This window comes from Dipteris shenzhenensis, chromosome 27 (genome assembly GCF_047967505.1).
Source record: "Dipteris shenzhenensis isolate YYH24624 ecotype China chromosome 27, Dip_SZ_1.0, whole genome shotgun sequence".
In the NCBI taxonomy this organism is placed as follows: Eukaryota; Viridiplantae; Streptophyta; class Polypodiopsida; order Gleicheniales; family Dipteridaceae; genus Dipteris; species Dipteris shenzhenensis.
Window position 1 is genome coordinate 48737498 of NC_141622.1, and position 20763 is coordinate 48758260.

The 20763-nt window shown below is 42.0% G+C and overlaps 1 protein-coding gene across 1 annotated transcript; it reads right to left on the bottom strand.

The window, feature by feature from the left end:
* Positions 1-3952: 3952 nt before the first annotated feature.
* Positions 3953-4913, bottom strand: LOC147884418 (expansin-A2-like). Its single transcript, XM_087398280.1, has 3 exons — positions 4790-4913; positions 4352-4676; positions 3953-4259 (listed from the first exon to the last, which is right to left on the bottom strand). Exons 1-3 carry the CDS (start codon positions 4791-4793, stop codon positions 3953-3955), a joined length of 636 nt encoding a protein of 211 aa, XP_087254406.1. The 5' UTR covers positions 4794-4913.
* Between the last annotated feature and the right edge of the window lie 15850 nt (positions 4914-20763).

Genomic DNA, 20763 nt, shown 5'->3' on the forward strand with positions numbered 1-20763 from the left:
ATCTTGGGCTAGACATGGACGGCGTGAATCCTTTCGGGTTACGCTCGACATCTTGGTCGACATGGCCCATAGTCATGGTGAATTACAATATCCCACCATGCCTAACAATAAAAAAGGGACACCTCATGCTTGCACTACTTGTGCCAAGAAAGTACAAAACAAAAAACATGGACGTGTACATGGCACCTTTGATAGAGGAGTTACAGATATTATGGAGAGGAGTGCAGGTCTTTGATATTTCTAGAGCTCCTAGACATACCAATGATATTTTAGTCAGGTGTATCTTGATGTGGACCATGCATGACTACCCAGGATATGGAGAGTGCGCAGGTACGTGGTTGTGTCTTTACATGTACAATGAGGGATTATGCTTTTTTTACTCTCTTTTGCATGCATGTCTTGTACTAACACATTCATGCACGCGTGCAGGACTTGTTACAAGTGGGTACCATGCTTGTCGTGTTTGTGGACTGGCTCTCAAATCACTTGCACGCTACTCCAAACATATGAGGAAAAATGTTTATGAAGGTCATGGTCGATACCTTCCGCTCGACCATCTCGCACGTGGAGGTCAGCTTGATCCACCACCATCATATTTGAAGGCAAGTGATTGGATTCAAGCTTGGAGGGCGAATGGAGAGACACCTCATCTTGGTATGAAGAGGCTATCGATCTTTCACGAGCTTCCTTATTGGGGTCAGTTACAAATCAATCATCTCTTGGATCCCATGCATATCTTTAAGAATGTGGGAGCTACTATTTGGGCACACTTGGTTGGTTCCAAGGACTCGAGAGGAGTGCGAGAAGACTTGCGTGCTATGAATAGGATGTCTTGTTTGTGGCCCCAAGTGCATGCTTCGGGAAAAGTTGTCCTCCCGAAAGCAACGTGGATCCTCTCTACGAGGGAGGAGGCAGCGGTTAAGGCAGACATTGCCTCTTTTTAAACACCAACAGGGTACATGCGTTGCTTGAAAGGAGCATTTTCAAAGGACAATAAGCTTAGTGGCCTCAAGTCCCATGATTGGCACGTATTCTAAGTAGAATTAGTGTACTGATAATCGTGATGCGTTAGCATAATTATTATTATGTTATATTGTTGACATGACTTCATTATTGCTTTGATAGTTCATCCTCCCAATTACAATAAAAGGGTGCTTACAAGAAGATGTTAGAATTGCTATATTCAAGATCTGTGGTATTGTGAGGTATGCTTACTATCAAATCGCATTATGTATTTTCTTCATGGACATGTGAAATAGGTGGATATCTCAAATATCTTACATATGCATGGACATGTGAAATAGGTGGATATCTCAAAAAGAGATCTCTATATCGAGCATCGAGAAGGCTAGGGTGGAATCCATTGAAGCCGTATGCTTGCTTGAGAAGCACTTTCCCTCGAGCATTATGACAACTCAAGTCCACTTGCTTGTGCACATAGTTGATGAGGTGGCTATAGCAGGTACCGTTCATAGTCGATGGATGTTTTTTCTCGAGTAGTTTATGAAAACTTTAAAGGGGTTTGTAAGACAAAGAGCAAGACCGAAAGCAAGCATGGCAGAGGGATGGCTTGTGCAAGAGTCATTAGTATATATCACAAAGTTTCTTGCATCCACGGATCCTAATATGCCGCAAGCTTAGCACAACAAGGATGATGATCACATCGTTGGCGAGGTTCCCCAAGGAAAAGGGATTGAAAGAAAGATGAGCGAAGAGCAAATGGAGAAATTCAATAAGTTTTGTATCCTCAATAGCCCTGAGATGCGGAAGTGGATTGAGAGATATGAAGTGGCCAAAGCAGAAAGAATAAATGCAAGGATGAGATTCAGAGTAATGTACAGGCGATCACAACCATATCCACGGGATCTGGCTCTTCTCCCTACTCACATGTCACTTGATTGGCTACAACTAGCTCTACCTAAAGCCGAACGTGATGGAGAGACAATAAACGAGCGCGAGCGAGAGTTATCATCTGGATGTATGGTGCATGTAAGTTTCTTACCTCTTGACGTAATTAAGTAATTATTGGTGGCAATATATGCATCTTCATTGTTTTAATGATGCTCTTTTACAGTACAAAAAGTACAGTGCATTATGGTCATATGGACGATATTTTCACGTGGAATGCATCGATTCAAAGAGAGTCACGTATGATTGTGGAGTCATGGCTAACTTCACACAAGATAGCCGAGCAAGTGCTTTAGATATCAATCTTCTCTCCTCACAGTTGGATTATTGTGGAACCATATGCGACATCTATGAAATTGATTTTAGACGATTTACTATTTTCATTCTTAATGTAAAATGGTTTAGAACTACTTACAACGATCCCCATGCGACAGTGAGAAAAGATAGTAGCGGTCTCTTTGCAATAGACTCCACCAAACATTGGACCGATGAAAGTGATACTTTTGTTCTTCCCGAGCACTATGAGCAGGTGCATACTAATGATTTAATTAGTCGAAGCTTTCATTTTTAAAGTCCATTGATACATGTACTTGAGCATAATTTCATATATATAATTGACGACATTTGGCACCCATCTTCAATATAGGTGGTTTTTCATCCGGATCGTTTTGATCCAAGATGGTGGTACATGATCCAAGTTGCACCACGAAGTAAGCAAATTTTTGAAGATCGAGATGTGGATATGGAGATGCCACTACCAATGCCAGATCCAATTGATGAATCTAGCAAAGAAGATGTAGATCACCATATGAGCCAAGAGGAAGATGCGCATAATGACATCGCACGGGAGGAGGATGGAGATCATGATATTGAGGAAGAAGATAACAATCATCAAGAATCACCACACTTAAGCTTTATTGAAGAAGATGATCAAATACTTTTAGGTGAACGTACGATGCTAGAGTACGATGATGATATAGGAGATCAACTCGGTATAGAGTTAGAGATAGACTTGTTTGGCGCCTTAGACTTCGCTCAAGATGAAACAGTTGATGTAAATGCTCTTATTTGATTTTTCTCATCTCAAACTTGGACATGAATATATGAACTTCAAAGGCTTAATGTACATGCTCTCATTTTTTTATTCTCTATGAGCTCAAACATGTATGAAAACTTAAAAAAATTTATCATTGGAAAAAACTAACTTTTAAGGCCTATTAAAAAAAAAAACCTCTCTGTAAAAATGTCGCTATAATATTTTGTATATCAGTGTCGCTATATAGCGACACTTAAAAGTCGCTATATAGCGACTTTTATAAACGTCGCTATATAGCGACTTTTATAAACGTCGCTATATAGCGACGATTTAGGAAACCCGCTTTTCATACCGACGATTAACGCTAAGCGGGCGCTAACGTCGGTACGTAAACATCGCAATAGGATTTGTGTGTAGTAGTGAAGGTCCTCTGAATGTCATGCTTTCGAAGCTCTCAAAGAATTCCTTGGTGTGGGACATCTAAAGAAAGCATTTAGACATGTTTAGGACATTCGTACTAGTTTAAGATCATTTTAGCCTAGTTCTCAAAGAATTCCTTGGTGTGGGACATCTATAGAAAGCATTTAGATGTGTATAGGACATGTCTATCATACCACTTTAGGATCATTTTAGCCTATGTCACTCACGTTGTTAGGGAAACTACTAGAGGCAGATTGATGCTTAATCCCATGAAATTTGCAAGGAAGCTTAGCTAGTTTTTTGCTAGGCGAGAGTTGTGGACCACTAGGAACAGATTGATGTTTAATTATCCCATGATAGCTATATTGGTGTGTGGCGCTTGTACTTTGATAAAAAGCAAGGAAATTGCCATCAAGTTGTGCTCGGAGAGCAATTTGCTTACGAGCAACAATCTTACATATTGAACCATGCATCTGCAGCGCGCAACGCTTGCGAAAGGCGGGCAGCTGCATCGCTTGCCTCTGCCATTCGTGCATATAACCTACATTACAGTTACAGCTGGCTTCCGGAATTGTGGATTGATCTCCATCAGGTGAATTGCTCGCCGCTGTATGTCTGGCCGAATTGCCACCCCGCAGGAGCAACGTTGTAGGACGCGACGGTTCTTCCGTCGCTGGTTGTGACTTGGAATGACAGGCTCTGGCCATCCAATAGTGCATTGCTCTGCCAATTTTGCCCCCAGTTCCTGCTCATGGACTGCCAGCCCGTGTTGGAGCCTTTGATCGACACGGCTTGCACATCCCCAGCTCCTCCCACGTTGCTCACAAGTACCAGATTGAAGTAAGAATGACCGTTGATCGTGAAGTGAATTCCGCCCTTTTTCGCGCACGGAACCCTGCAGCACCGAGAGTTCTCGGATCATAAGTACACTATCTACAAACTCGGACATTTGATATGGACTCCCAAACTATTCTGTCAGCGAATTACCTTCTGTACTGGACTGGAACTATGCCCCCGCTGTAAATTCCAATTTTCTCGAACGCAGGCTGTGCCATGTCGAAGTGCTGCAAGGGCGGGTTGCACCATCCGCCGTCGTTGTTGGCAAGGGCGTCGTTGGGTGGGCACAAGTTGGTTGCTGTAACCACGATCGATCCAGCTCCTGGCAGGCACCATTTTGGATCGGCGGCGGCATCACATTTGATTTCGAAGCATGAACCGCAGCTCGACCCACCGATGAAGAGGGCAGTGCTCAGGGCGGCAGTATTTGTGCCATAGCCGGAAGAATACAAATCGCCATAACCGCAAGCACCTCCTGTTTTCGCCAAGCCACAATATATGCGGATTTGAGAAGTGTTTAACAAACGAAGACGCGAATTGCAGCTTATAAAGAGATCACGAACTGAAACAGAGTATCGTCATGCATACCCATGGTGCCAGATGCGTCGCTGCCGCCATAGAAGGTGGCGTGGGCGTTTGTCCATCCACCCAGCTGAGGCGAGCCGTAATAACCAGCAAGGCAGGATGCACAAGTTGCCAACAGGATTGCGAGGAGCAAGAACTGTGAGTATATTGTCATAGTCATGGTGGAAAGGTCGCTGAGCTCGTGGGGGACGACTAATCTTGCTGCAGGATGGCTATACTGAAGGAAGTGCAGTAGCTAGTTACACCTTGGAAGTTACAGACAGCTAGAGGAAGAATTTATACAGCAATGCGCAATCAGGCACCGCTGATGCAGGTTTGTCCGTCGTTCCCTCTCTCAATCGCTTCACATGGCTTGTTCCCCGCACCATCCTAGTGCAACACCAGAAACATGCAACGTATTGAAGATTGTAGCCCCCGCAAGCTACTGTTGGGGGTGCACTCTCCAAACTGATAGCCACCGGTCGTTTGCAGTTTGAAGTATATCAACCTCTACCTTTGTCTGATGGGAAAGATCAATCCCGGTTTGTTCTATACACCTGCATTTTTAGCAGCCCACCCTGTCGATCAAACTGATTCCTTGCAGGCTTGCTCCTGCCGCGAGTCCCCATTTGCTCATTGAATTCTAGTCTGTTAATGCGCTCTGATGTTGATCTATATGCCACCAGCCATGCACCAGCCATGCACACCAACGTCGCTCCGACTCGCCCATTTGCATCGTCCTTCCGACACCAGGTGCCGGCCGACACGAGCAGGCTCGCCCTCATGTCGTGACTTGAATCCGTGGACATGATCTTCATTTTACGACAGCTCGACGGTTCGACCTTCAGCTGGAGTACTCCACCAGACCATCATGATGTACCACCAAACATGGAGCATGGACGGTTGTCGGTCTAGGACCAGCACAACACACGAGACTCATCACAACACCCACAATGCATGTTTATTAAACTTCATATTTTCAAACTCGCACAGAATTTTCGGAGCTCGCTGCCCGATTCCTCTCCATACTTTGATAATCCGTAGTCCAAATTTGCAATCTCTTTTTGGGTGAAGCACAAGGATTAACGTCAGATTTCCTACTTCTGTCCTAGTCCAAATTTGCAATCTTTTTTGGGTGAAGCACAAGGGTTAAAGCCAGATTTCCTACTTCTGTCAGGGCGATCAACAAATATATTTGCGGAAGAACACGATGGAAGCTTAGGAGAGAGTGGGTGTACTCTACCTATTTACTTATGATTGCATCTTTTGCGCATGAGTAATGACCAACTGTTGACAATGATTGGTGACGAACTGTTGTACATGGGCGACATGAGAACAGGCAAAACATAGTTGGGGCTCCATAAAGGAGAGGGCAAGGGCCGCAAGGGTATGGACATTTACTTTTTAGAGACACTATTAAACACGAAATTTCTCAATTATAACTCCTTGAGGGCTCACTCCTACATGAATGGTTTAATGGCTTGTGTATGTAGCGCTTTTGGTGATGCAAATGCCTTTTAACCTTGATTGTCTCGAAACTAACCCATGTGGTGGGTCTAGTAACTTATGAAGACTTCATGTGTGTGGGAGAAGGCCTTGAATTGGCACTAGAGATGTGATGCAAGGAGAGTAAGTCGAAACATTGAGCGACTGTGTTCGAGCGAGTTGAGAGTTCGAGCAAAGTTTCCTAGGAACTATGCCATTGTAATGTACTATTGAAGAACTTTAAAAGCCTCTTACAATTCCAAGTTCTTTGAAAATTGTCAATCTACATGCGAGAATTATAGTATTTAACATATGAGAAATGAGATCATAGAAGGTGAACCTATTTACATGAGGAAAGAAATGTGATTGTAAATGAACTTTTATTCGAGCATATATAGCTAAAATGTGATTGTATGAACATTTGTGCATCCCATTCACTCAAAATATGCTATGTACACACTTAGATTATAAGTTTAGGCCATTTCAAAGTAGATGTAATAAAGTGGTAATTGCTCTACAAAATAGATATTAGCCTCTAACACTGTAGTAGGAGCATTACATACATCCAGTGCATTGCGTTCAAGTCATATGGCATGATTACATTACCTAGTCAATTTACTTAAAATCCCTGATGTAAAGCAAGATCATCAAGACGAATAAGATCAACTTAGTAATATCAGAAGAGAAAATTTACTATTCTAATTCAAAATTACATGCACCAATTATTTTGAAAGATACAAACATCCATGAACCCCCTTAACCTCTATCTTTGCACTCATCGTCCACAAAATTACTACGAAGGTGCAAGCGTTCCCTTATTTGTTCTATCACCCATCTCTCAACATGGCCCTAGCCATTCTTTCAATGTATGGAGGCAATACACTACAATTCACAAAATTTAAACTTGAATAAGTTCAAATTCCAAAGTGAAGTACACAACAACAAAGCTCAAGCATGGATAAGTTCAAATTCCAAGTGAATTACACAACGACAAAGAAACAAAATCCATTAAATTAACTAAAATTCTTATTTCATAGTAAGAAAAAAACAACAGGTCCAAGTCTAGGGAAAAAACCCAAATCCACGTGAAACTAAATACAAACAAGGTATGTGTGTTGTCAATGTGGGTAAAGTGGAAGTGAAGTCTCTGACTAGTCATCAAATGGATTGGAAGTGGGGTTCGCAGAATAATCATCCTCCCCAACATCCTTGTCATCCCTACGAGGCCGCTTGCCAAAGGATGCCTACACTAGTGGCAACACAGGCATGTCTACTATGATTGCATCCATATCAAAAGAGTAACAAGAGCAACCACTGCCCTGGCATGACCTCATGAGTGGCATCCCATCTCAAGGAACAGACATCCCAGCATGCATAACAAACTCAAAATCATAGAAGCGAATCTAGAGGAGCACTCCAAAGCATCCATAGCACCCTGAAGGATTCAGAGGAAGAATAGTATCCTCAAGTCTGATGAACCTTGTACATGTAATGAGTCTAGATGCTGTCACTCACTCATACCCGATGCATGTCAAAGAAGCGGGGGCTCTCGGCCATGAAGATGGTTGACGTAGATCCAATGTAGCATACCAAGGATTTAAAAAGTATGTTTAAAAAAATAAAAATACGTACTTTTCGATTAAATATCACGGCCTAAGGCCCTAAACACAAATAAATGTGGTTCTTTACACCGGCTGTCGACCGGGAGCATACTGCAGAGTTTATACTCTTACCACATGATATCATGACCTGATTATCGTGCGGTATCTATCCATACCAAGCTTTACCCTGCATGGTCTTGCATCTATACCCCATGGGTTTTTTTAGGGCGCCATGAGACACTGCTAGTAACCTACCTATACCGTGTAGTACATGTCATATCGACATGTGTGGCACCCTGGATCATCCGATTCAAAAGGATACACAATCTTGAATGTTGGCATAAGGCATGCTGTAAGACGGTACCATGCAGTGTTTGTGAGAAATCCTATAAAAGGACCCCGCTTCCCGCCATTACCGCCCTACCAAAACCTTTCGCTTTCCATCGCTTTCTTTTGCAATCTGTCTCTAAACCCTTTTGGTGAGATTCTATAGCCTTTAGTGTCGGTCAATCGGGCCAGGTGATGACCCACTTCGGCCGGTCGGATTTACTAGAAAGAGAGGGAGTGAAAGAGAGAGAGAGAGACAGAGAGAGAGGGAGAGAGGGAGAGAGGGAGGGAGAGTAAAAGAGAGAGAGGATAGAGAGGGACAGTAAAAGAGAGAAAGGAAAATAGAGAGAGGGAGAGTTTGCATGTTCCACGTTGCTTTTGAGTGGAATTTAGTTTACACCAGCATTGCAATTTCGCATATGCATTTCAGACGTTCTTTATTTTGAAGTTTGAGTGCTTACCAAACAATTGTTGCATGCACTAGATCACTACACTGTCTACACACCCATCTTTGATGGCAACACAAGAGCAATTCAAGACCGAGATTCTAATTGCCTGTAAGACAACGATGAAACACTTGATAGGATTGAGTGACGAAGCCTATCCATGCCCATGCAAGCTCAAAATTTCTATGCAATCAAATGGTATCCCGAATACCTTGCCTTATTTACATGAGTTGGCTCGGTCGCAGTTGAATGGCATGGTCAAATGTTAAAGTGATACTTGATCAATTTATCCCTCGAGTGTTTGGAGATCCAATAGGACAATGGGAATTATATCCAAGGTGAGCAATGTAGTCTTGCCTATCAATGGAAAGGACAAGCTTGCACTCTAGACGACCGAATGGAAGGCATCGAAGATATCTAATTGTAGAAAAAACCAGAGCCCATCGGAAAGGCAACACCTAGTGCCCTGGTCCATATGACCAAGATGGATAGCGGTCCAAAAGCAAATGCCAACCCAAGCCAAGCTGAAGGGAGAGCACAGATAGAACTATGTACTACATTTGTTGACATGTGCTCCCACACAATACACTTTCCATTGCAAGCGTTGACCTTGCACGAACCGGTGGGAAAGGGAGGAGAAGGGAAGGTATTCATGATACAGGTTGTGGGTGTCCCAGGTCTTAGGCCAACATCGTGGTATGCTGGCAAGAGGAGTAATAGAGAAGATTCCCATGCTCATTTGGCACTAAAGAATGAGCTAGCGATGACAGTTGTCCATAGAGCTATCTATCGAGTATTGGGGTACTCACACACCCAAGAGCTCTAGGTCATCACTCCGTTTTTCAATGGTGGAGCTATGCATGATATGCTGATGTGTCTCCCACAGTGTTGCGGGACATATGTGAGATGGGTTAAGACCACACATCCCAAAGAAGAAGCTCGCTTTGACTAGAACTCTCCACTCACCAGGTTGCAAGAAAAGTTGTTCTGTCATCATGGATTGTCCATTGTTGTTGCTACTATTGCCAGTGGTTTGAAAGCAGTTCAGGAACAAAGATATTGACACACCGATTTGCAAGCAACCAACTACATATTGGACTTCACAACGGATGACATGTCTGTTCGAGTTGGGATTATTGATTGGGGGGAAGAAGCCTCCACTAGACCGAAAGTTGATATCTGCAAGACCCGGCTTATGCTCCTCCTAGGGCATTTCCATGGTTAGCACCCGAATTATATGCCAATACAACTACATAGGCAAATCCCAAGGGCACATGGGCACCAGAGTCAGATTGCTTTGCCATTGGATGGCTATTTAGGGAAATTGCCATCTTCCTCATAGATGTTGCAAATGCTCTTAGCGACAACTCCGTGAAGGGAGACATTGCAATCAAGCTCTTGATTGATTGTGGGAACACACTATGCAAGATTGAGCTAAAGGAGTGACCTTCCATGGGAGCAATTTTTAAAAAAATGCATAGTTTCAATGTAAATGAGGATGTGGCAATGTGACCCATTGAGGAAATGAAGACATGATAAGATTTAGTATTTCTAAACTGTCTTAATATTTATAATGGTGTTTAGGAAACACCTTTAAAATCTACAACTGGACGTAGCAAACTCTCACAATATTTATAAAGGTGTTGAAAAACACCAAAAGTTACAATAAGTCTCTCACTCGAAGGAAAATCTATTTTCTCTTGAAATCCTACATTCAACCCATTCAAGGGCTGAGTTCATCTCATCATCATTGATGTAGTTAAAACTACAGAAGAGAAATAACCTTGGAATTATGAATTTTCTCATGTATAGCAGTTTGTTTATTCCAAATGGCTGGTGCTTCCTGGGGTGGAAATCTTCCATAATGAGCCACATGTGAAGATATCTCACTTTTAAAGTCTGTTAGCTTCATACTATATGAATGTAATTTATCTGTTTCACTAGTAGCCATACTTTTTTTCCCTCCGTCCTCCTTCTCTAAGCCCTTCATACAAGCAAACTCGTCCTTCTCTTACTGGGTTAACGGAGCTGGATTTCTCTTTCTCTCCTCCCTTTTCCCTTGGTTCTCGGCAATCCATTCTTTATTGGTGCTAATGGCTTGCTCAACAGAATCAATGACTTCAAAAAGATCCATGGAAACAGGAGGAGGAAGGTTACGAGAGCAAAGTGGAAGAAGTGTTTTGATCCTATTGTGGCCAATGACTCAATCTAGTTTTCAGTCATCTGGGACGCCACCCCACTCAGGGATGACGAAATCAAAAGCACCTTGAGACTCAATAAGAAAGGGTTATGGGTCTGGGGTGACATGTGGGATAGAGAGCAAAGGAAATGGATAGAAAATGACCAGTTAAAGCTTAGATTTAATCTGAATAGATTCGACTTGGAAATGATAGCCATGAGACAAAACTTGTGGGATAGAGACTCAATTTCTTGGATGATGGGAAGAGCACCTCTGATGACCAAAGAATTTAGGTGGGTAGGTCAGACTAAGCTTTTCCCGGTCCCCATATTTGTTGAAGGGCAAGAAGAGCTTCTAGCCCAATTGAGCCAGAAACGGCTGATAATAGATGCAGAAAGAGTGTGGGCTAAGAGGTTCAAAAGAATGTGGGACATCGAACTTTTCCAGAAAAAGAGGCTTGCCTCTTAAGGCTCATTATGCACAAGGGTGTCTGGACAGCCAAGCGAGCATTAATAATTGGTCAAGGTAATAGCTACTGCCAAAGGTGTATCAGAGCGCAGGAAGATATCTCCCATCTATTCATAAACTATAGGTCTTCTAGAGATGTTTGGGATGCGGTTCACAAATAGTTTGGTTGCCTACTTCTAGGTGACAGACTAACAAGATCCCCAAAAACTGGAATATTATGCGCAGCTCCATTCTTTGGGCTCTATGGGCTCAAAGATGCGCTAAGGTCTTTGGTAATGTCGTTATCTGTACTAACGAAATTGTAATGAATGTATATGTGAACATCGAAAAGAGGAGAAAATCATGAAAAGATTTCATGCCTGCAGCAACAAATTCAAGAGGGCTACAAAAAGGATGAGCTTATCATGAACAAGGAGACTGCTATGCTAGCCCAACTGCAGAAACAGGTCGAAAAAGAAGAGACACCTCCACTATAACCCTCCCTTTATTAATTAACTAATTAATTTACTAATCCCCTTCCCATAACTAATTAATTCACTAACCCCCCTTCCCTATAACCCTTCCCCTTAACTAAACCCATTCCTTATAACCCCCTTCCCCTTAATTAACCCTTTACTTATAATTTGGTACCCCTCCCTTATAACCCCCTTTCCCTTAACTAACCCTTTACTTATAATCCCCTACCCCTCCCTTATAACCCCCTTATTCCCTAGCGGCCTAACCCCTTTACCTTTAACTAACCCTTTACTTATAATCCCCTACTCCTCCCTTATAACCCCCTCCCCCTTGTTCCTTGGTAGCCACCCTCCCATCCCGTCGCCTCTCTTCCCATGCCCATCCCCTCCTTTTTTCCATCATCCCATCCCTTCTCTTTTGTCAACGCATTGCGACGAAGATTTGAAAGGAGCAACGGAAGTTTGGAGATAGATTAAAGGGCTAGAATTAAAGGGTGGGAAGAAGACGGAAGTTTGGAGAGATTAAGGGGTGGGAAGAAAGGGGAGGAGAGAGTAAAATCTCTACCTATTAGGATCATCGGTGTTGATGACAATGAATTAGGGGAGGAGGAGATTAGGAAAAGAAGAGGTCAGGAAAGTGAAAATAGAAATGAGAAGATTCAAATTTCGAGAGAGTTTAGGAGAAAACTTGCCCAAGAGATTCAAATTTGAAATATAAACTAAAGTGTGGGAGGATTCGAATCTAAACTACAAACAAAAGAGCTGACATTCTCCGAACAAAAAAGCCTGACATTCTCCTAAACATTCTTTGGCCCTTTCCTCACGGAAAACACATGATATTCTCTCGCACAACATACTCTTTCCCAAGATCTCTTATCGACTATAGTACAGGAGAAAGAGATCTTTCTGACACTTTTTCTCTATTGTATTTTTTAAGAGTATGACACTTTTAGTTGGCTCCTCCTAATTTCTTCTCACTCCCTTCATTGCTACTTCTACTTGGTTTTCCATCCCAATTTCTTCCAACCTCTTTCTCTTCCCTCCATCACACTCAATCGAAATTTCTATCGCTTACCACAACATCGATTTCTCATAGTCCCTGCTACTACATCGATTTATGTTCAAAAATTCTATCGTTCCCATCACCATCACCCTCGCCAACCCACCACCACCATTGCCATCGCCGTCGCATCGCCACAGCCCACCATCACCAAAAATTCTACCAAGGCTCCACATCGCCAAATATTCCATTGCCAACACCTACCCACTCGACCGTCAATGCAATCGACACCCGCCCGCCTGCCCGTTGTTGATGCAATAGCCACCTGCACACCACCCGCCCGCCCATGCATCGCACACCTGCCTGCCCGCCTGCGCAATGCACGCCTTCCCGCATTGTAAAGGGAAGGGGTAGGGAAGGCCCTTGCATCCTTCTTCCATCACAATCGTGATCTTTCTTGCTGGTCAGTATTGCTGATCTTCCTTTCCGTTTGCTGCTAATCGCAATCTTTCTTCCGTCCTTATTCCCTAATGTCTAACCCTTCCATCATGATCTTTTCTACGCATTGCTCCTCTTCCTCACATGTCAATTTCCATTCTAGTCCCATCCCTTTCCTTTAGTCCTGTTCCCTGCTTTCTGTTCATCCTTTCTCTTCTCTTCCTTTTTCCGTCGACCAAAAGATTCATTTCTCTCTCCTTTCTCTCAATTTTAGTTTCTTCAATATTTAAGAAAAGAAAACATGAATATAAATTCTTGATACCTGGCTAAGGTGGATGAAGGTTTTGTAGATAGACTATAGACTCGGTTTTGTAGATAGGCTCGTTGATTCTTCCTCTTGCTCCTTTTGCTCCTACTAATTGAGATAAGAATGAATGAAGAGAAGAAGACCTCTTTATACTCTTTAGGGCAAATTAACACTTTCCTTTTCTACCCCTCTCCTTTCTTTTTCCTTTTCTTTCCTTTCGCTAGTCTTTTTCCTTTTCCTTTCCTTTCACTCGCCTTTTTCCTTTTCCTTTCCTTTCACCCTTTTCTCTCTTTCATACTAAGTATTAATTATAATCAATTATTTTCATAATAAACACGTCTTTTTTAAAACTATTAACCTCACAAATAGTTTTCTATAGGCATCCTTTTCTTGATTAATAAATATCCTACTAAGCATAAATGATTTCATAATAATCTGACTCAATTATTTTCTTAATAAATACAAGTTTTTTTTAATTACTTACCTCACAAATACTTTTCATGTCAATTGCTACTCAAAATTGGCTATCCATTGAATCACACCTTTTTTAAAACCACTAACTTTATGAACTCTTAGGCTCGAGGGGGTCACTATGTATAAACCTTCTATATCACATGCATTCAAGGCCTATTTGTAAAATCCCTTATTTGTAAATTTTCCATTAATAAAATGCACCATTTTTCTATAAAAATCTGTAAATTTTTCCCAAAATCATTTAAAAAACTCCCTTATGTAAAATTTAGATACTAAAAATATCCTTTTGTTGAATTGACATGATAGGGTTACATATGATGAATGACCTCCCCGAGCTCTTATCTAAATGATATTAGATGAGCACGACACTTTGCACCTAAGTCAATACCACCTAGGTTGAGGGGCATGCAAAGTATTGTGTCCATTAGATAAGCTTTACATTGTCGATCAGGCTTTAAACACCGTTTTTTTGCACATTCCAAAAAAAACATGCTCCTAGGTGTGTTATCCGAAGAAGTACTTATCAGATGGGTGCACCACTTTGCACCCAAGTCAATACCATCTAGGTTGAGGCATGAAAGCATGGAGGTAGTATTCTCCCAAGTCGGCATCAATACAAGGAGTAGGTGTTTCATGACAGTTTGACTCCTTGTCAGTATTTTGCTCATAACTTTTTGCTTGGTGGTCTGATTTGGACAAAACTTATATCAACAAAAAGCTCTTTTTAAGAAGCATCATCCTATGTCTTCAGTTATTGTATTAGATATTAAACCAAAAATCCATGACTCTATGTGTGACTATTTCTTTTTTAGACAGTTTCTACCCCTGTCTAGTAAACTGCCCATATCTTTCTGACCGCTTCTCTATTTCTTATGAAACTTATATTAGAGCGAAGCCCATTTCAAGACACATCTGGATATGTGTTTGAATATTTTATGTCATGTCTTTGCTAAAAGTTATGGGTCTTTGTGTCTTATGATAGTTTGGAGAGTGTTTTGAGCTGTGTAAAGGTGTCTATGAAGGAGGTGCAATGTTTCATCGGAACTTACCCATCTGACCAAATCAGCCCCTTCAAACTCCTTGATATATATCAGTTCATGTCATGTTAAGCCACAAGATCTTCTTTCAACAACGTATCGCTCTTGTCTTTGGCATAGACCGGCTTGCCGAGATTATGGCCTCTGCTGATCCTTTCCTTCTCCCTATGCTTGAGTACAACATCACTTGGGATGCTACCATATTCATTCTCATATAAGGGAGGATAGTATGGTGTGGTCTGTTGGTATAAAAGCTTCTTTTTAATGTCCCTTTCCCAGTGATGAATATCTCTATCACTCAGTTTGAAAGTAGCAAGAAGTGAAGAGGTGCATGAAGTTTATTACCCCCAACTTCATGTCACATCTTTTTGGTGGAGATGCCAGGTACATTTGGTATTGGATTCATCCCACTTTACTAAACAGTCTCGGGTGTACTTGATCGCATGTTATGCCTAATATAGGCATGTGTTTTTTGATGTGATAAAGAAGATGCTTGGAAGAACTCCGTTAGAAGAGATTGCAGCCCATTTAAGAGAACTAGAAGATTGTGAAGGTGATGCTCAAGCTATTCGCACAGTCATCATGATCATATCCTCTATGTTTGCACTCTTGAATATGTTGGTGAATCGACAATGCCTTAAGCCAGGCACAATGATAGATTGGGGATTGTTTCATACATTGGCAACTTGGTGTGAAGAAGAGTTGAGTTTTTGGGTAGTTTTTGACTATAACAATGGAGTGGTGATTCTCAATTCTTTCAACTTCTTTTTCTATGCAAATGATATGGTGCTGGTTGGTCATTTATTTTTAAAGATTTTTTTTAGGATCACATTGTGGAGGGTTTTCAACAAGTGGTTATGCATAATAAGTTGGTCTTGGTATAGTGAGGCTTTGTGGGATCTTGGGATATTATTTGGATCTTGATGTTTCCTTTTTGTGTTTCATCATGGTGAAGATTCCAGTGTTTCGAGGGACCCAAGGGGAAGACCTGGAGTCTTATCTTTGAGATTTTGTTTGAGGATGCCGGCTTTCTAGATGGTCCATGAAGGATCGGCGGGTGGAGATTTTACCTGATTTTCTTGAAGGTGTAGCACAACAACACAAAGCAACTATAGACGCGCTTGGTAGACGTGCAAAATAGCAGGCGTGTCTATAGGTGTTGCTTTAGTAGAGGAATGACAGGCACGTCTAAATGCACATCTATAAGCTCGTCTATTTGCTTGTAAATTACCGCGTCTATGTGTGCGTCTAACCTGAGAAAATACGGGCCCGTCTAACATCGCGTTTATTAGCACGTCTATTTGTGCATGTATTAGCGCATTTATTTGCGCGTTTACACTAAGAATCAGATGCGCATTTAGACACGTAGATAAATGAAAACCAGAGAATACAGAAAGTGAAATTTTGGTGTACATAATTGCTTTCCAAACATTGCCCATGATTACCAAAGCACATAATTTTTTGCAAGCCCACATATACAAGAATTAAGTGAGATGAGGAGAATGAGACAATATGTAAAATAGTTTTGCCAATGTCAATTATGGGGCTACGGTTCAATCGCATCCTCAATGAGATCAACCCTTGCCAAACTATCTACTTCAAAATCCAAACAAGTGTTTAGATCTACAAATACATTCAACCCACTACTACTTGTGCCACTCATGTGCTCATCGAAATCAGCATCTCGAATGGTAGGCTCGTCCTCACGGGTAATGGCCTCAATATCTGTATCTCCTATCTCATGATCATCCTCCTCTCTCGTATCATGGTCATCATCACGTCCATGGCCATGATCATCCTCCATATGCTCCATATTAGTAAATGTACTATACATCACTTTGGAACATGGCATAATAGGTATGACATGCCACCATCTATTATTATCCACCATTGGTTGATAGACAACCTAATTCAAACACAAATACAATCATGTTACTTTTCTTGCATCGAATATTTAGAAGCGAGTATTTTTATATGTGTGCACAGTACCTGTTCACATTGTTGCGGTAGTACTAGTGTGTCCTTCCTACTTTGCCAAAACTTTGTGGAGTCAATAGTTACAAAGCCACTTGCATGGCATTTGATTGTTGCATTAGGGCCTCTTTGCACCACATCCTTAAACCACTTTACACCCAAAACATACACAAAGAAGTGTCGAAAGTCAAGCATTATAATATCTTGGATTATGCCACAATAATCATCCATGGCTCCATTGGCTCCCTCAAAGCTTGCAATGACGCCGCAATCTTGTGTGTTTCTCTTATCATCAATCCGTTGTGTTTGAAAATGCTTGCCCTCACACCATATAGCATTTAACATAATGCACTACACCAAGAAAAAATCAATTAAATAAGCAATCTAAATTATAAAAAGCTCCTAACTTATGCATAACATTCTATATACTGACCTTGCTCATGCATCCCCTAGCATACTCCCATTCTTCCATTGTGATATGCATCCCCTCGTCTTTCTCTGCTTTCTCCATTTCATCAAGTAGCCAATCCACATGAATATCCTTTGGAAGTGCTCTTAGATACTGAGGGTATGGCACACGAGATCCGTGGTGTGTACGAAAGAGGGCCCTTTCTTCTTGACTTCTTGCCTTTGCATCCTTGTATCTTGTCACCCATCTTTTCATCACATCACTATTAAGCACGCAAAAGAGGTTGATACTATTATGCAACTCCGTGTCTATTACTTTGTTGCGTCCTTTCCCTTGAGGCACAATAGAGGTCATCCTTAGGTCTTCATCATCTCTCCATAGTCGTGGAAGAGAGCTATCCACATCAACAAGAAACTCAGAAATATATACAAGTGACTTGTACCAACCAACCCTCGGCCATGCTGCCTTCGGGTCTTGCATTTTGTCTCACGAAGCCCTTCAAGGTCTTCATGAAGCGCTCGAGGAAGAACAACCATCGTGCATGTATAGTACCGCATATAGCAATCTCATCCACCAAATGCACTATGAGATGTAATTGGCTTGTGAGAATAGAACGTGGAAATGTCTTCGCCACTAAATAAACTGCCTCCACTGACATAACTCGAGCATTCTCAAGCGTGGTGGGATCTATTTCCTTTGAGCTCACATACCTCACAAGCTCGCCCATCTTGTAAATACAATCTTTCACGTCCTTCGATGCAATACGTGAAATGCTAGTAGGTAGTATGAACTGAACCCGCGAGGAGGTGGTTGATTAGTTGTTTATAGCTATTCACTCACAAATTTGGAAAGAAAAAGATATTATGCACATAAAATACTTACTTGGAGCATCTTGTGCCAATCATGAGATTTCAAGCCATATAATTGCTCTACACCTCTTTTCTTGCTCTTTGTAAAGGCTCCCTTCAAACACCTCATGCATCCAGTGGGAGTACGAATTGTAGTAATAGTGCGCTTCACCGTCACCATCTCTAGCTTTGATAACATCCACGGTGCATGAGGTAAAAAAACACGCCCATTTAGTCTCTGTTGAGGCCAACCTTTACACATCCTCCCTGTGGTACGTAGATCCTCCCTTATGCCTGCCGAATCTTGTGTCCCATTCAAATGCTCCCAAATGGTAGATGCCACATTCTTGAAGATATGCATGGGATCAAGCAAGTGATTGATCTTGAGGTGGGACCAATATGGTAAACGATAAAAGATGGAGTATCTAAAAAAAATAAAGTGTTAGCGTGCAATCTTTACTTCTAGCCAATATAGCCAATCTTTACTTCCAGCCAATAGTTACAAACCCTCACCGGCTCATGCCAAGTGGTGGAGGAGTCGTGGAACCGTCCCAAATTCTCATCCAATCTCCCACGGTGAGTGATTGTGGGAGGACTTCATTCCAAGGGGCAACATATCTAGGATGATCAGGTGGGAGAAATTGATGGTGATTCTCATAGATGACCTTATTCAATGCGTCTGCCCGTGAGGCAACTAGTGAAGGACCACAAACAGGACATGCATGGTAATCCGATGTAGTGAGACCTGAACAATAGATGCAATTAAGAGTGGAAGGTGGGTTTAGGGTGCCACATCCTTTGCCTATTCATAATTAAAAATGCAATGCTTACCTGAACACTCGCCATAGCCTGGGAAGTCATGCATCATCCACATCAAGACTACTTTGCAGTTGAAGTCTCGTGATGAGGGAGGCTTGCTCACATCATGCACCTCGATACCTCTCCAAAGTATCTCTAGCTCATCAATCAAAGGCTCCAAATAAACATCAGGGTTTTTGACTTTATGTTTCCCTAGAATTAGAAGGGATAGCATGACATGTCCTTTCTTAATAGCCATAGAGGGTGGAAGATTGTAATTCACCAATACCACTGGCCATACACTGTAAGACGTGCTTTTGAGGCCAAATGGGTTCACACCGTCCATACCCAATCCAAGTCTCAAGCTCCTAGGTTCTTCCTTGAAGCTTAGCCATGTGTCTTCAATATGCTTCCATGCAGGAGAGTCCGCGGGAGTTCTCCACTTGCCATCGGTTGATCGATGGGAGGAATGCCATGACATGAGCTCTGCAATAGATTTGCACTTGAACATATGTTGGATGCGAGGGATTATGGGAAAATGTCGCAATACCTTACGAGGCATGTCCAAGGTTTTGAGATCTGCTCTATATCTTGCCTCTCCATAAGGAGGACACTCTCTTGCATCCTTATGTAGTCCACGAAACAAAACGCAATCGTTGACACATGCATGGATGCGCTTGTAATCTAATCCTCCAAGAGAGGTCACATGTTGCCTTGCCATATCTCTTGAGGTCGATAGTTTATTCTCCCTTGGAAGCATTTTACATAATAGCTTGCATGTGAAGACCATAAATGAGGAAAAGCATTCGAGTAATTGACCCACTAGCATAATTCACCATGTTTGCAAAATCGACATTAAAGCTTACTTGAGTAGTGCATTCAAACTTGCATTGTTCCATCCATAGATGGTTTGCAAGTTTAGTAACTCAAGGGAGGCACGTAGAACAAAGAATGTGCACCCCTCAAACAGTGGAGTCGATGCTGCAGTAAAAAGATCATCCTGCTCCATGCTATTATCCCTCCCTTGATGGACATATAAATCCCGCACCATATCATTAAGCACCTCCTCCTCCACGGCTTCATGAGGTAATGGCAGAGGGCTACTATCACCATCACTCCATGCATCCATAATGGTCCCTCCTGAAGATCCCACCTCATATCACCGACGCTTCGCCTCCTCACGACGAGCATAGGGTAACATATGCGGGTGTGGCACTGCATCCTGTATCAAATTAAAACGGGATCATAACTCAAACATATGAACACCCATAGGTATCTCAATCAACCTTAACTTCCAAACTCTTACCCTATTTACAGTCACATCCCATTCTCCATACTTTGAGATATGATTGAGTGTAATCCTGCGTGCACGATACATGTTTCCTCGACATCGATCACACAGACATTTGATTTTTTGCTCCAACCACATTTCGCGATGGTGGATACGGAGGGATTCATCCTCACTGGAGCTACTTGTTGAAGATGAATACATCCTACAAACAAACAACCCACCAAATTTGCTCTTCTTCAAATGTTTAATTTAAACTCTGTGGCACGTCTATAGTCGCGTCTATAGTCGCATCTAAAACCGCGTCTAATGGCACGTCTAAACGTGCGTCTACTCAGTGTATTTAGACACGCTATTAGACGTGACTATAGATGCGGCTTTTAAACTTGCTTTTTAGTGCACCGCTCGCTTTGCTTTTCTTCACATTACTTATACTTCGCGCGGCTTGCTTCCTTCCTTATTAG